A 16,304-nucleotide genomic window follows, 5' to 3' on the forward strand; every position below is an offset into this window, starting at 1 on the left:
AATTCATCTCTGTTTTAGTTATCAGCAAGAATTTGTCTTCAACAAAGCTGAACCAAATGTTGAGGTTTGTTAGCTCAGGAATTTTTTTTGTTTGATTACATAGGAGCCAACTTTTCATTTCTTAAGAATAGTAGCCATCAGCAATAATTCAGAGACAAGGAAACGTGTGTCAGAAAACGCAACTTTTGCTGAAGTGTGATCATTCAGCTACGAAATTTTGGAAGCATGTATAAAATTGTTAATTCAAAATGAAAAGCAAGTGTTAATTAGGAACGCTTTAAAAAGAGAAGAGTTTTATAGCTATGATCAAGTCCGTGCTGTTTAACTTGTAAATAAAATCCTTCAAATGTATTCAAATATATATGGGCACATAAAGGCAACAAGGAAGGACAAAGCAGTGTAGCCAAAGACAAATTACATTTGAAGTAGACATGAATGCAATCATACAAATAAGAAAATAAAACAAACAAAATGTGCCTTTCATTTAAAAATAAATTTACAGTACAGAGTGATTATACTGGGTCTGATCAGAATCACATAGAAATTTTGACATTATTTCTCATTGCTTTTCTACTTAAAATCAGGATCTTTAAGTATGTTTTTATTTGAGACGATTTTCTTTTTTCTAAAATATATTATTATTTTTGAGATATTTCTTAATATCTATTTTTATTTTTCAGAAATTTAGAAAGCTAAAAAAGACTAAGCTAATTATAATAGTATACTTTTTAATTGGAAGGGAGAGGACTGGTGCTCACAATAGAAATATTCTTAGTTACTTAGAGCCTAATTCAGATAATGAAGACTTACTTTTATATCAAATGTAGATTTCAAGTTTTCTTAAGAATTAATATTGTGAAAGGCATTGAGGGCTTTTATAACATTAATGAAGCTCTTTGATAAGACTCTAATTTGTTATAAGGTTGCAATTAATTTGGTAGTCCTACACTAGAACAAACTAGAACTTAATACTGCCATGTTTCAATTATAAAACCTTTTGTAATGGATCAGGGCCTGAAATTAGTTATGGTGTACAGATCCTCCTATATATGGAAGGTCAAACCCTATTATGATGAACTGCTTATGGACACTTAAAACTGTTTTTGTTGTTAATGACATAATAAATGTATGATTAGAAAGTATATTCCCAGTCATTTCTCTAGTGAATTTAGCAAATAAGCTATTATCTGAACCAAGAGCAAAAAGTACATAAAAAAGTAAAATAAAAAGAGAGAAATTACACATGCATGTGAGTATAATCATACAAACCTTCAAATCATTCCTGCTCATGAATACTAAAATTTTCATTTTGGCCATTTGTTTTATAGGTTGATTTGGAATTTAAATAATTTTTTATAATAAGTTGAGTTAGAGTTCAAATTTTGAATGAAAAAGAATAAATAATTTTTACAATTGTTAAAAAGGACAATATTTTAAATCTTATTATGTTCTCTCCAAAGATGATATGTAACAGAGAAGAAAACATTTGTTTGTACTCAAATATTTGTCTTTACAATAGCTATATAATGTGTACTCAATTAAGAGTTGGTATGTATCAGGGAGGGAGTTGGGAATGCAATGAGGGGTCAGGTTTTCAGAGGCCTTAGCTTTGTGGTCCCAGCTCTACCATCAAAGCTGATTGGAATGTCACACATCATTTCACTTCTGTGATCTCAGTAGGGGAGAAAAGGAAGGGTTTTATGAGGCCTATCATAGCACTCTATACAAATGGATATTTACAGAGTGCTTTTGAAGGGAGAAATAACAGAGGATTATCAGTGAACAACAAGCAGAGTTAGTAGATACATGTGGTAGACTTATGAGATCACTGGTGGGCTAGAAAATATTTAAAACCCAGCTCTCAAACAAACCAAACTGGTGAATGTACATACCCATATATATGTTTTTTAAGTAAATTTTATTGATATAAAGAGAGATTGACAGACTTTTTCTGAAAAGGTTTAGATAGTAAATATTTTAGGCTGTTAACATCTCTGTGGCAGCTACTCAATACTGCCCTTCTAGCACAGAAGCAGCCGTAGACAATATGTGAATGAATAAACACAGCTTTCTCCTATTAAAACTGTATTTACAGAAAGAGGTGTCAGTCTGATTTGGCTCACAGACTGTCATTTGTGAATCACTGATTTAAGGGATGTGTAGCATCCTATTTATACACAGGAATAAAATACACAATACTCATTATTGAAAATTCCATAGAGTTAATTGATTCTTACAGAGTGCTTTCAGTGTTTTTTGCCAAACTTTTGTAGCTGCAACTTATAACTGCAACTTACAGACAAAAGTTGTTCTTAAATGAACATTGCTTGATTTTTTTTAAAAAAATATTTTTATTTATTTATTTTTGACTGTATTGGGTCTTTGTTGCTGCATGCAGGCTTCCTCTAGTTGCGGCGAGCGGGGGCTACTCTTCTCTGAGGTGTGCAGGCTTCTCATTGCAGTGGCTTCTCTTGTTGCAAAGCATGGACTCTAGGCACACAGCCTTCAGCAGTTGTGTCACATGGGCTCAGTATTTGCAGCTTGTGGGCTCTAGAGCACAGGCTCAGTACTTGTGGCGCACGGGCTTAGTTGCTCCACGGCATGTGGGATTTTCCCGGACCAGGGCTCAAACCCATGTCCCCTGCGTTGGCAGGCAGATTCTTAACCACTGCACCACCAGGGAAGCCCTATTGCTTGATTTTTTTGTTAACAAGTGAGATGAAAATGAAACATCAAAAACGATGTTATATCAGAATGTCACTGGTTTGTAAATGATATGAGCAACTTCTTTGCTAAACTGAATAATAGTTTTCAAATACTAGAAAAGATATTTTCTCAATTTTTTGTGCTATTCATAATATAATGGCTACAGATACAACCCGTTTCTACTTATGTACTGACAATGAGCAAAGCAATAAATCAAGTCAGGGTTTGTAGTATTTGCCAATTTCTGCAGTGTAAACACTTTATTATGGCTAATATCAAGCTATCAATGTGACATTGTTGAATACAGAGTTGGGAAGAGATGGACAAGCTGACATAGTATTTCCAACACACAGATACAGTATATATAAGTAACCTCAAAAGCACCGATAAGGGCTTCCCTGGTGGCGCAGTGGTTGAGAGTCCGCCTGCCGATACAGGGGACGCGGGTTCGTGCCCCAGTCTGGGAAGATCCCACATGTCACGGAGCGGCTGGGCCCGTGAGCCATGGCCGCTGGGCCTGCGCGTCTGGAGCCTGTGCTCCGCAACGGGAGAGGCCACAACAGTGAGAGGCCCAAGTACCGCAAAAAAAAAAAAAAGCACCAATAATAGTTAAAGTAGTAAAATAATTAGGAAATGAAAAGTTGCATTTATTACCTTTGTTTTTTAATTTAATTGTAATTCAATTGTAACAATTTAATTTTTAATAATGGCTATGTTTAACAACCAGCTCACAACAGTACTGAAAATTTAACAATAGGCTCTCACACGTGATACTGCCAAAGATTCACAAATAGGTTAGGAAAGAGCTTAAAAATAATACGTCTTAGAAAACAACAATAGCAACACATTAATAACCCTCTCATCATATTTCTAAAAGAATGGTATTAAGTCCTTCAACTATCTAGTTTTTCATAAATATGATATACATCTCCTAACCCTTCCTTTTGGACTCTCAAAACCAATTTTGGGATATTTTACTGGTTCTTCTCCATAATAATCCATTTAGTCTACATTTTGCGTAAGAAATGTCTTTAAACTTCATAATGCTGACTGTGGTAAAAAGATTGTCTTGAATTATTTCCCTGCTACATTTCTTTATCTAAACACAGTGCTTAGTCTTTTTCTGAAAATAAAAACAAACACAGCGACAACAAAAACATAACTAGTATTTCTGATTGGTATTCAGCTTTTTTCCTATCCAGCTGACAAGGAGAGCTATTCATTATTGACAGTTTAGAGCCTAATATAATAAACACCATCTATAAATGTTAATTAAAAGAATTAATTAAGTTACATATTTTGAGTGAGGGATTGGGAAGTTCAGTATTCTTGCCCATTGAAAGTAAAAGAATCAAGGAAAGATACATTCATAATTCCCAAACCTGCTGGTCATCACATAATCTGGAGGGCTTTATAAAATTCCTTAATCCCAGGTGCAAACCAACTGAACCTACTTTCCCCAGATCTACTGAAACTTTGCTAGTGTGGTTATAAATAACTAAGGTGTTTATAAAAAGCAAGAGGAGGGAGAGAGAGAGTGGGTGAATGAGTAAACAAGCATCATCCTACAGGATGAGCTACTGGAAAGGCAAGTTGTTTTTTTGTGTGTATAGATATAGATAAATAACACACATTGTTTTTTATTGTTGTTGCTGTTTTGTTTTTATCAGAATCCAATACAGTGATGTAATATAGTAAGTGAAACCAGAAGAAAACAAACCTTCTTCCAAGCCTTATACCCATGTAAAGATTACAAGAGAATGTCATTCCAAAGAACGTAGCCGATCCTACCACATAAAGAAAAACAATGCTTTTAAATCTCTCAGTCAAGGGGCAGAGAGTTCCATAATGGGCTATTTTTTTTTTTCTTATTTCTTCTTATGTCTTAGTTGGAATGGAGAAAGAGAACTGACTCTACTAGGTTTAATATTGGAAAGTGCTGGGGTTGAGAATGGGCTCTCATGGATTAGTTTGCAGTGAGGCAAATGACCTTCCATCCTGAGAGGACTCTGGGCTTAACAGTCTTTGAGAAGTAATCATTTGTCCTTTGCGGAGTACATTGTCTGTTTGTGCATGCCTAACTGTGCCTGTGTCAGTAAGTATCTTTGACCTAATAGTCATCCATGGAATTAATGAGAAGAATAACATACAAGCATTTTACATCTTACACTGGTGGAGAGACCATGAAGACAGACAGCGTTTAAAAGCCCATCCCCAACCATCTCTGTAGTATGGCTTACTGAAGTCCTTTTAATGTGGTAATTTAGAATAAATCCCAGGTTAGACTATCAGTAGAAGGATAATTGAATTGGTGTGTTTCCAGGTTAATTTTAGTATATAATCTTTTCAACTTTGGAAAACATATATTTATTCTAGGAAAGACATAATTTTTAAAAAATTTCTGGGAATATAAATTTTCATCCTTTCACTCATGAAAGAAAAGTCACTAATTAATGAAATCCACTAAAGGGTCTTAAATTGAGTTTTTCTGCTTTCCTTTGTCTCTCACCATCACATCCCCTCACACTGTCACTTATTACTGAGGTCCCATCCTTCCTCAAGGGAACACACATCACAAATGCATATGACTTTACTCCAAAAAAGGAATACGTTAGAAAGCACTCTGAGAAACATATTAGGGCTATTTTTTTAAAAAAGCATCACTTGTTATCCCTAATGAATTTTCCAAGAAATAAACATCATTCAGTATGGAAAAGTAATGTAGAAATGTCAAGCATCACTGAGAGCAGAGAAATATTTTAGGAAGGATTGTGGTAGGCATGGGGAAGCATTTCCTGACTTTTAACTTACAAATACATGTTTATTATTGTTGCTATGTGATACAGTTTAGTAGCTACACTCATATTTCTGATCTATACCTTGATATATTTTTTCCCCACGGTTAGCCAAATAAATAAATAAATAAACAAATAACCACTGCCTTAATTCTAAGTACAAGTATCCCATTAATCTCAATGTTGACTCCAATTTAGCAAATAAACCTATTTTAACAGGAAAATCCAAACAATGAACTGGAAGTTGAAGATATAATACAGTGAGTTTCTGTTGCCTATTGAGGAAAAGCACAAAAATTGGGAATGGCTCTAAATTAATACTAAAATTGTATATATCTAAGTGTACTGCAGGAAATCTTTCCCATGTCTATACAAATCTTACAAGCATAAAGAACTGTGTTAGAGAACCATCAATTATCATCAAATTAATATTCTTTTTAAAAGAAGAACATAACCAACAACCTTAAAATCACTGCTTAAATAAAAGTCCCCCACCCCAGTCAACCTGGGATATCATAAATTTTTTCAAGATTTGTGAAAACAGAAATATGTTGAATTTCTTACCTGGATTAATGAAATCTTGATAATGAGAAAAAAAATGTATGTGACCATTTTTTAAATATTTAAATGTGATTTTATAGAAGTGTTTACTTTTATTCCGATAATGAATATAAACTATATTTATCAAAACACTTACTTTGAAAAATATGGATCAGCAAGTATGAAAATATTCATTTGCCTAAAATCAGATCATTAAAAAAAATTTCTTTCGGCAGCGCCGTGCCACTTGCAGGATTTTAGTTCCCCACCCAGGAACTGAACCTGTGGCCACAGCAGTGAATGCACTGAGTCCTGACCACTAGCCACCAGGGAACTCCCTTTAATCGTATCTTTAAATTTGATTATTTCAAATTTTTTAAATAAATTAACAAATTTTGTCCTAAATGTTTATTATCAACAAGGTATATTTTTTCTTAAATAATTTATAGATATTGTTAGATATATTCATAAATTATAAACTTTTTCATAGTCATAAATGCAAAGAGTTATCTATGTATCAACAGAAATAAGTTACTTAATAAACATCAAAATAAAAATAAATAAATGTCCATTTATGGATTATGTTTCATAGATAATATTTATTGAATATAAGATATTTGACATGAAAGTGTTATTTTGGTGTTATTGAAACATTAAAATTCATGTATCAAAAAACAAATGGTTCTAAAGAACCTAGGGGCAGGACAGGAATAAAGACACAGATGTAGAGAATGGACTTGAGGACATAGGAAGGGGGAAGGGTAAGCTGGGACAAAGTGAGAGAGTGGCATGGACTTATATATACTACCAAATGTAAAATAGACAGCTAGTGGGAAGCAGCCGCATAGCACAGGGAGATCAGCTCAGTGCTTTGTGACCACCTAGAGGGGTGGGATAGGGAGGGTGGGAGGGAGATGTAAGAGGGAGGAGATATGGGGATATATGTATATGTATAGCTGATTCACTTTGTTATAAAGCAGAAACTAACACACCATTATAAAGCAATTATACTCCAATAAAGATGTTAAAAAAAAGAAAACAGCTATGTAGCAAATTGGGTTCAGAAACTAAATTACAAAGCACAGGAGAGACTACTGGAGTAGAGGAAGTGAATAGCTATTGGTAATATCTTAGGGCATTTTCACTAGACATTTCCTTTTTTCTTCTATTACAAAAAATTCCGTATTTTGCTTTTTAAAACAATATTATAAACGGGTTTATGTCATGAAAAAAAAATCATGTATCATAAAATCAAAATTTACTTATTATAAATAAACATTAGAAAGAAAACATTCTATCTCAGTAAAAATACTGACAGAAAAATGGGAAATAATGTATAATTTAAATCTATGAATGGCAGAATCAACTTATGGTTGATTATATATACATATATACATGTATATATGTATTAATGTATATTTAATGACTAAAATGATCAAAATATAAATATTCTGAGTTCACCTACCTTAAGAACATCTCCTTGTGCTAAATGAAATGTTCTGGCTGAAATATTGATTCCCTTTCCTGCTTGAACCTGAATACTATAAATGCATTCATGGTTGTTTTCATAGTTGAGTGGATAATTTGGAGAGAGCAGAATTCCTTCATTACTTGTTGCAGATGCACCACATTCAGCTGCAGGTAAAACAGAATATTGAAGTACAGTTTAATAGAAAGCATTATCATTTCAAGTAATGTAATGTATGGAAGTGTAAATGCATTTTATTTTAGCTAGAGGCTAACATGAAAATAATGTACAGAAGGGCTTTACGTTGTAGATGAATCACTCCTTCTCATATAATAGATAGGAAGAAGGGACTACTGCCTCTGGACAGAACACTGTACATAAATAGAAATACACAATAGTTTCAGTATTCCCCCCCCACACCTTGGATGAAAGGATAGCATGGAAAAGGATGAGGGCAAAAGATTTTCAGGATGTATTTTAAGTTTGTAGATCTCTGATTAACTTATTATGTTTAAATTTATAATTTACTTATTTTAAAGTATAAAAAAAGGGAAGAGATCAATTTCATTTTAGAATGATTCTTTACCTTTAAATGCTTTACTGTTTAAATACTTAAACATTAACAAAAATCAGGTAAAAGAAAAAAAACCTAATGAGGAAATGAAAATGATCAAGATGGAGCAGTCAGTATAATATCAATAATAATAATATTATTTTAACAAAGCATAAAATAATAATAAGAACTAATGATATGATGCTAACAATCAGTCACATGAAGTGTCACCCAATAAAGCTCCTTCAAGACCTTTTAAGGTAAAACAAGAACAAAAAATTCATAAACTGACAATATTGATTTAAATTATTTCCATTTTAATAATACTTAAAGAGTTTTATAGCGTCAGCCTTACATTTAGGTCTTTAATCCATTTTGAGTTTATTTTTGTGTACGATGTTAAGGGGTGTTCTAATTTCATTTTTGTACATGTAGCTGTCCAGTTTTCCCAGAACCACTTACTGAAGGGACTGTCTTTTCTCCATTGAATATTCTTGCCTCCTTTGTCATAGATTAGGTGACCATAGGTGCGTGGGTTTATCTCTGGATTTTCTATCCTGTTCCATTGATCTATATTTCTATTTTTGTGCCAACACAATACTGTTTTGATTACTGTAGCTTTGTAGTATAGTCTGAAGTCAGGGAGCCTGATTCCTCCAGCTCCGTTTTTCTTTCTCAAGATTGCTTTGGCTATTTGGGGTCTTTTGTGTTTACACACAGATTGTACATTTTTTTGTTCTAATTCTGTGAAAAATGCCATTGGTAATTTGATAGGGATTGCACTGAACCTGTAGATTGCTTTGGGTAGCATAGTCATTTTCACAATATTGATTCTTTCAATCAAAGAATATAGTATATCTCTCCATCTGTTTGTGTCATGTCTGGTTTCTTTCATCAGTATCTTATAGTTTTTGGAGTATAGGTCTTTTGTCTCCTTAGGTAGGTTTATTCCTAGGTATTTTACTCTTTTTGATGTGATGGTAAAAGGGATTGTTTCCTTCATTTCTCTTTCTGATCTTTCACTGTTAGTGTATAGGAATGCAAGAGATTTCTGTGTATTAATTATGTATGCTGCAACTTTATCAAATTCATTGATAAGCTCTAGTAACTTTCTGGTAGCATCTTTAGGATTTTCTATGTAAGTATCATGTCATCTACAAACAATGACAGTTTTACTTCTAATTTTCCAATTTGGATTCCTTTCATTTCTTTTTTTTCTCTGACTGCCGTGGCTAGGACTTCCAAAACTATGTTGAATGAAAGTGACTAGAGTGGACATCCTTGTCTTGTTCTTGATCTTAGAGGAATCATTTACATTTTAAATCTGCCTCATTTCCTCCTCACTAGCTTATTAGAATCTAGGCATTCTTGTGGGGGCATGGAGACAAAAGTTCCCAGGTCATACAGATGATCCAGAATACACATATATGTTTATCAGTTAGATTATTTATTAGGGAATACAGACAGTTTTAAACTATGTTATAGAATCATGTAATTCTGAGAATATGTACTTGAATGCCAACTTGCAAAATACTGAAACACTGATTAGCAGCTCAGGCTTTAAAATTCAGAGATTAGTTTCAAAATTAAGCTCTATCTTCTATCTATATGGCTTTGGCAAGTTATTTATTCTCTCTAAGCCTCAATATTGTAATTATTATTATGGAAATAATAGTACCCTCTTCATAGGGATGTTTGTGTGTGTGTGTGTGTGTGTGTGTGTGTGTGTGTGTATTATTATATGTAGATAATACATGTAGAGCATTTAGCAGGAAACTGGCATACAACAAGAGCTTGATACATTAAAGCTATTATTATGAATATTTTAAGTATAAGTACTAATGGTGGCATCATGTTGTATACAAAGAAAAATAGTTTAGGATATTTATACTGTCCCCAGTGTGACTATTCAGGTGTAGAAAGACACTTAGGTGTGAAAAGCCAGAGGACTCTTTCTAATTTTGGAGAATTATTTATGATATTAAAATTATTTTAACTGAATATAACACCCCCCCAAATAAAGGCCAAATGATAATTTACTTCAAAATATACTAATAATTTATTGTAATGTTCTCAAAATTTGAATAGGTAGTAAGTGCCTTCTACTATAAACACTGGTTTTTAGTGTAAAATATAAAGGAAATTTTCCTTTCATGTGAACAATAACCTGCTTTTGTTATATTTTAATTTTCAGTTGATTTTAATGGAAGAAATGTTCACATATTGGGGTATGGGGAAATCCTTCTGGCTAATACATTATTTAACTTGAATTTTATGTTAATTAAAACAGCCTGTTTGTGGCTTATTGGACATACATTGTACATCTGCTTTAATCATTAAAAAAAAAAGTGTACACTGACCAGAAGCAAAAAATGCCCATGTTAAAAATAAAGATTAAATGCCTCCTTTCCTGGGATGCCAATGCTGGTACTCCTTTGGTAATAAGACGCCCTTCACAGATGCCAATGACATACTGACTTGCTGTACACATACTGATCTGTTTTTTTTTTTTTTTAAACCTTAAAGGGATGTATCCCCAACTTGCTTGACTTTCTTTGTTCTGAAAAGATATAAAACTGTGCTGAAAACCATGCTTCTCTGGAGCAGTTCCTCAGAGTTATCTGAGAGGCTGTCTCCCAGACTATAATCCTGTTTGGCTCAAATAAAACTTTTCTATACCTCTTACAGATTGTTTATTGAATATTTCCAGTGACATTTGCATTATAAAATGACTATAAATGATTTTCTACTTGGTGAAATAAAATCAGGACTTAAACCACAACGGAAGAATTAAGGAAGAAAATTTGGATTAAATTAGCACATTTCTCATTTAATCAGGACTCATCATAAATTATGGGGCCCAGTACAAAAGGAAAATGTACTACACTTGTTGAAAACATGTTAACAATTTCAAGAGATCAGTAGAGCATTAAACAAAGCATGGCCCTTCTCAGCATGAAGCCCCCCACTGTGGGACTGCATGGGTTTCACATCCATAAAGCCAACTCTGCATTTATTCTTCATAAAGGTACAAATCTACAAGGTAAAACTTATTTTCTCCAGTTTCATAGATGAAGACACCGAAGTGAGTTTTCTTCCTAAAATTGAACAAATGGTGTGTATCAGAGCTGGGATTTACCCTGGGATTTATTTATCAGTCATCGCCTATGGTGTTAAAAGGGTGAACATATAATTTCTCTTCCAGATCAAAGTACTCTTTTAGTATGAAAGGAGGCATTATTAATAATTATCCCACACAGTTGTAAATTGAGACCATCCCAGATAAACTGGTAGTTGGTTCACTTTTTTCTTTACACTTTAACTGATGCACACAGTATTTAAGGACATTATATTAAAAATTAAGAGGATTATTTTGTGCAGGCTGGGGTATGTCCTGGAGGTCAGAATACATTCATCCCATATATAATTTATAAATCTGCATTCCATTATACATAATTTTAACGTTCAGAATGATAATCTCATATCAAGAAAAGATCTTGAAACATAAAATGATAAAAATTTGTTCAGAATGTTCTACCTACATATACAGGAAAATGAACAAGTTTATTTTTTGATGAGTTTCAATAAAATAAAATTTTCTACTAACAATAAGTTATGGAGAAACTTATTTAGCCACAGTGCCAAACTCCAGAAGCTAGGTGATTAATAAACTTATTTTTACATGGAACCTCATCTTTGATTTTACCTTTTAATTTTAAAGTATACAAAACACTGGCTCCCCAGCACTCGATGTAGTACTAACATTTGCCCTGTATAAGCTTTCTTTCCACCCTTAGGCTACAGCAGTCTTGCCTGCCAACTGGAATTGAACAGGATCGAATGTTGAAATTAACAATTAACTTTCCACAGTTTGACCTTCTGCCCCCGTCTAGCAATGAACATACTTCTATGTCTGGTCTGTTGTGTAATAACCTAAGAATGATATTTTCCAAGTGCAAATCTGATCCTGTACCTTCTGCCTAACAAATACTCACCATCAGCAAATCAAATCCACAGAATGCCAAACAAGGCCATTTATAATGTTACCGCTGCCTTTCTAGCTATTACCCACCATTCTTTCCCATGGACCTTGTAATTCACCTATCCTGAGCTACTGGCCCTTTGCCACAGTGTCACACTCTAAGCCTTTGTACATGATGTTTTCTCCACATGTAAGCACCACCTCTGGTCCCCAAGTGATGCAGTTTCAGGGTCCAAATAAGGAACAAAATGACTTGATATTAAATAATACTGTTACAGTTCTTTCCAGCATTGGGTGGCTGTGATGGTGAAAGGAGTAAGTGAAACAATGTCATGTGGAAGTATAAGAGATAATTCTCACAAATAGTCATGGCTGCAATGTTCATGAATGTCCAGGAAAAATATCCAAACTACAACATTTTCATTGTATATGACATAACTACCACAGCAAGTTTTTACAAGGCACATTTTAAAGTGAGAATATATGAATATTGGCAAACTGTTACTGAATACTCTCAAGATATGTTAAAATTAACTGAGAAGAGGAACTAGCAGCACAACAGCTAACCTCAAGAGAGGAGAGGAATGGCTATTTGACTGTAGGAAGGTAAGGTTACTTAAAAAAAAAGGGGGGGCTTCCCTGGTGGCACAGTGGTTGGGAGTCCGCCTGCTGATTCAGGGGACACGGGTTCGTGCCCCGGTCTGGGAAGATCCCACATGCCGCAGAGTGGCTGGGCCCGTGAGCCATGGTCGCTGAGCCTGCGCGTCCGGAGCCTGTGCTCCGCAACGGGAGAGGCCACAACAGTGAGAGGCCCGCGTATCGCAAAAAAAAAAAAAAAAAGACAAAACCCATCAACTACACAGGAAAGCGGAATTTGAGTAAAGGAAGTCCTAAAATCCAAGTGATAAAGCTGAGTTGAAAAATAGCCATCATCTCCCACCAGAGTGACATTTATGGACAGTATTCAGCTGTCACTGAACAAACACAAATCTGGGACTTATTGCATCAGGGCAATGCTAGGGTTTCGGTCAGATGCTGTGACAAATTGCACATGTAATGTAATATGTGTCTGTAAAACATTTGTCATAATAAATATAAGCTTAACAGAGTACCTTGGCAGGTAATGTATACTAAGATGTTTAAAATAGCTAGAAGCAGATAATAATATGCTCTGATTTGGAAAAAACTGATTGATTCATTTGATAAATATTTATTAAATTCTTACTCTGTACTGCATGTGGGAGGCAGAGTGTTGGAGCTCCTCATGTAACTTACTTTCCAGTGGAACGACAGATGTTTACTACATAATCATTCAAATAAACATATAGTATGTGAAAACATGTAACTGGAAGCCCTGACTGTTCTGAGTAAAGTCAACGCTTCCCTGAAGGACTGAAATGAGGATATTAAGGGTGATGGCAGAAGGCGGGTTGGGAGAAAGAATATCCCACACAGAAGGAACATGTCTGAAAACTCTATGGGGGGGCCCATGACAGGTTCTGAGAACTAAAAGACCCAGTATGAGAAAAACTTTGTGTAACATCTAGTTAGAGGTAGGGTTTCTTTTGTTGTTTATCTGGTACAGTAGGGGAAAAAAATGTCCTTTTGAGGTGTGTATGAAAGGAAAATGTCACTAAGTTGGTTGCAGAAGATGAAGAATAGAGGAGAAGATTGAATGAGCTACATTCATAAAAAAATTTTTTGAGATTTTGAGTTAGAAAAGAATTGCTTCAGAGTTCAGGTTTGCAATGTTCTGTGGAAGTGAAGAAAGGACACTTTTCCCTACCTTAACATAAGCACAGCACCTTGTTCTTATTATTTGGTCTAGAATGAATACATGTTCTTGATAACTGATGTCACTAACTTATAAACCCTAAATTTGTTAATATGAATTTCCTACAAAATAATCAATGTTAAATAATATTAATCATGTGATAATGTTTCTTCTCTCTGATTTTAACTGAGAGGTCATCTTTAAATGACCGGAATTAATAATATGAAAACATTACATAATTTAGCAGAGCGTTAGGGAAACATTTTTGGAGAATAGGCCCTCAGGGCTCTTTATAGGATATAAATATTTTCTGTGCAATCTCCAGTCTACATGCTGTTTATTATGATGCCTTAATTTTGTGAAAAACAAATCCTACTCATATAAAATATTTTTTTTAATTTAAACCTACAGATTAAGAAATCTATTTGAGTTACCAAAATGAAACTCTTTGCTTAGTTGAAAATAATACTTTGATGAATGTGGCTTTGGTTGGATTGGAGTAAGAGAGATATGTGTACTGGACTCAGGTGATAAGAGTCATAGTTACAGTGAGGAATTCAGTAGACCAAGGATACCCACTGAATTTCATATTTTTCTTACTAAAAAACAGGACAGCCTATGCATCATTAATCTCCATTACTGGGATAAAAACAAAAAACAAAACAAAACAACAACAACAGAACCTGGTAGTGTCTATTGCACACAGCCATATATTTTCAGATAAACAGGTAAAATGTTTTTCAGTAACTTGGCTGGGAAATTTGAAAAATGTCTATGACTAGTGACGTTTGCAATTATTTTTAAGATTTGCATTGCAGTTGAATCTCTTCTTTTATGCTGGAAGGCACCATGGGTTTTTTAAAATTGTTTTGTGAAAGTGATTAAAATAAACTTGACTTGTATTATTCAAAAAAACTTAGAAAGTTTCGAACCTAAACATATGGTATCCTAAGTCAAGTAAAGTATAGCATTAAGCAGAAATATATTTCCTATATGTTAAATTATTACCAGAGGAAAAATAATGGTTATATGTGATTGTGTTCACATAGGAAGGTGTGGGGACACTGAAACTGCCATAGTCAAATCAATCATTTTTTTCTGTCATATATGTGAACTTACTTTATTGTTTAGCTTTTATCAGCTAATTGAGTGCACTTTGTTCCATATCTAATTTCTACTGTATTTCATCAAGTTAAGACACCATTGAAAGAGGCATCATTATTTTATATGTTTACAAGAAAGCAAAAATGTGTGAATAATCTATGGTAGCCATTGATTGTGAGATACGTACTAATTTCAGAGATATTAAATTTTTTTGAAACGGGCATCTAAAACTGTAAAATATGTTAATAAGATTTAATATATTTAGGAACACTTCTAATATTCCTTTATGACTTGGCAGTATTAATAACACATTCGCTCTTTTGTTTCTTTGTTTTTGGCCATGCCATGCTGCATGCGGGACATTAGTTCCCCGACCAGGGATTGAACCCTTGCCCATTGCGTTGGGAGTGTGAAGTCTGAGCCACTGGACCGCCAGGGAAGTCCCCACATTTGTTCTTTAGAAATGTTTTGTCAGATTTCTTTTTCTCAAATAGGTACTTAGTGCTTGGATTCTTAGAAGGGGGTGAAAATTAGAGTGTAAAGAGTTATTAATTTCCTTATGCCACCACTGAAAATATGTGAACCATTAGTATTACTTGTATAAAGTCAGGTTTTTTCCCTTGCCTTTGCTTTTCTTAGACAACAGTGATACTTAACTGGCTTTCTCTTTCTAGACTCTCTAAATACACTGCATGCATGTATCCAAGCACAGATTAGTGCTTGTTAAAGTTATTTACAGATCAAGAGTGCCTTAAAATTTTTTCACTGGAAGAATTTAATTTGGGATTTGTTATTTTTCACCTTAAAAATTCAATTTTATAGCATTTTCTATATTCATTTTTTTACCATGAAAAATCACAGTAATCATTATTGCCATGCAGAATTATTCTTTTACCAAGACATAAGCTCAAAACTTTTTTTAAAATCAAATACACAATTTTCAGTGAAAAAGTGTGGAGGAATTCCGATAACCTGACAGTGTTCTTCCATGGTTTCTTCCTTCCCTACACAGCTATTTAGGGTCTACTGTGCAAAGTTAATTTACTCACTAAAAATAATATTATTAACAAATAATACCTATAGACATACCAGGTACTATGTTAGGCCTTTAGGATAAGTTCCTTATCCTCATGTAATATGTAGTATAGGGGACAGACAGGGAAACTGGTATGCGCACAAATGTGTAATCTGTAGTGTGACACAGGTTTGTGCAATGGCCTGGGATGGTAAAAATGAGGAAATTATACATTTTAAAGTACCAATGAGACAATAATGTCAGGGAAGACTTCATGGAATAGGTTATCCTTGATCTGAATCAAAGAAGTGATTACAATATATGAAAAAGAGGTTCCAGGCCAAGGGAACTGCTAAAATGAAAGCAC

General features: G+C 33.9%; 1 protein-coding gene across 3 annotated transcripts in view; it reads right to left on the minus strand.

Annotated features, from left to right (window-relative positions):
• Window positions 1-16,304, minus strand: part of CSMD3 (CUB and Sushi multiple domains 3) — a 1,076,690-nt gene that overhangs the window by 330,979 nt on the left and 729,407 nt on the right. For all 3 annotated transcript variants that reach the window (XM_060127236.1, XM_060127235.1, XM_060127234.1), the window contains one exon: window positions 7,507-7,676. In XM_060127236.1, coding sequence (XP_059983219.1) covers window positions 7,507-7,676 — 170 coding nt within the window. The remainder of the gene's footprint in view (window positions 1-7,506; window positions 7,677-16,304) is intronic.

Source organism: Lagenorhynchus albirostris, chromosome 17 (genome assembly GCF_949774975.1).
Source record: "Lagenorhynchus albirostris chromosome 17, mLagAlb1.1, whole genome shotgun sequence".
Taxonomy (NCBI): domain Eukaryota; kingdom Metazoa; phylum Chordata; class Mammalia; order Artiodactyla; family Delphinidae; genus Lagenorhynchus; species Lagenorhynchus albirostris.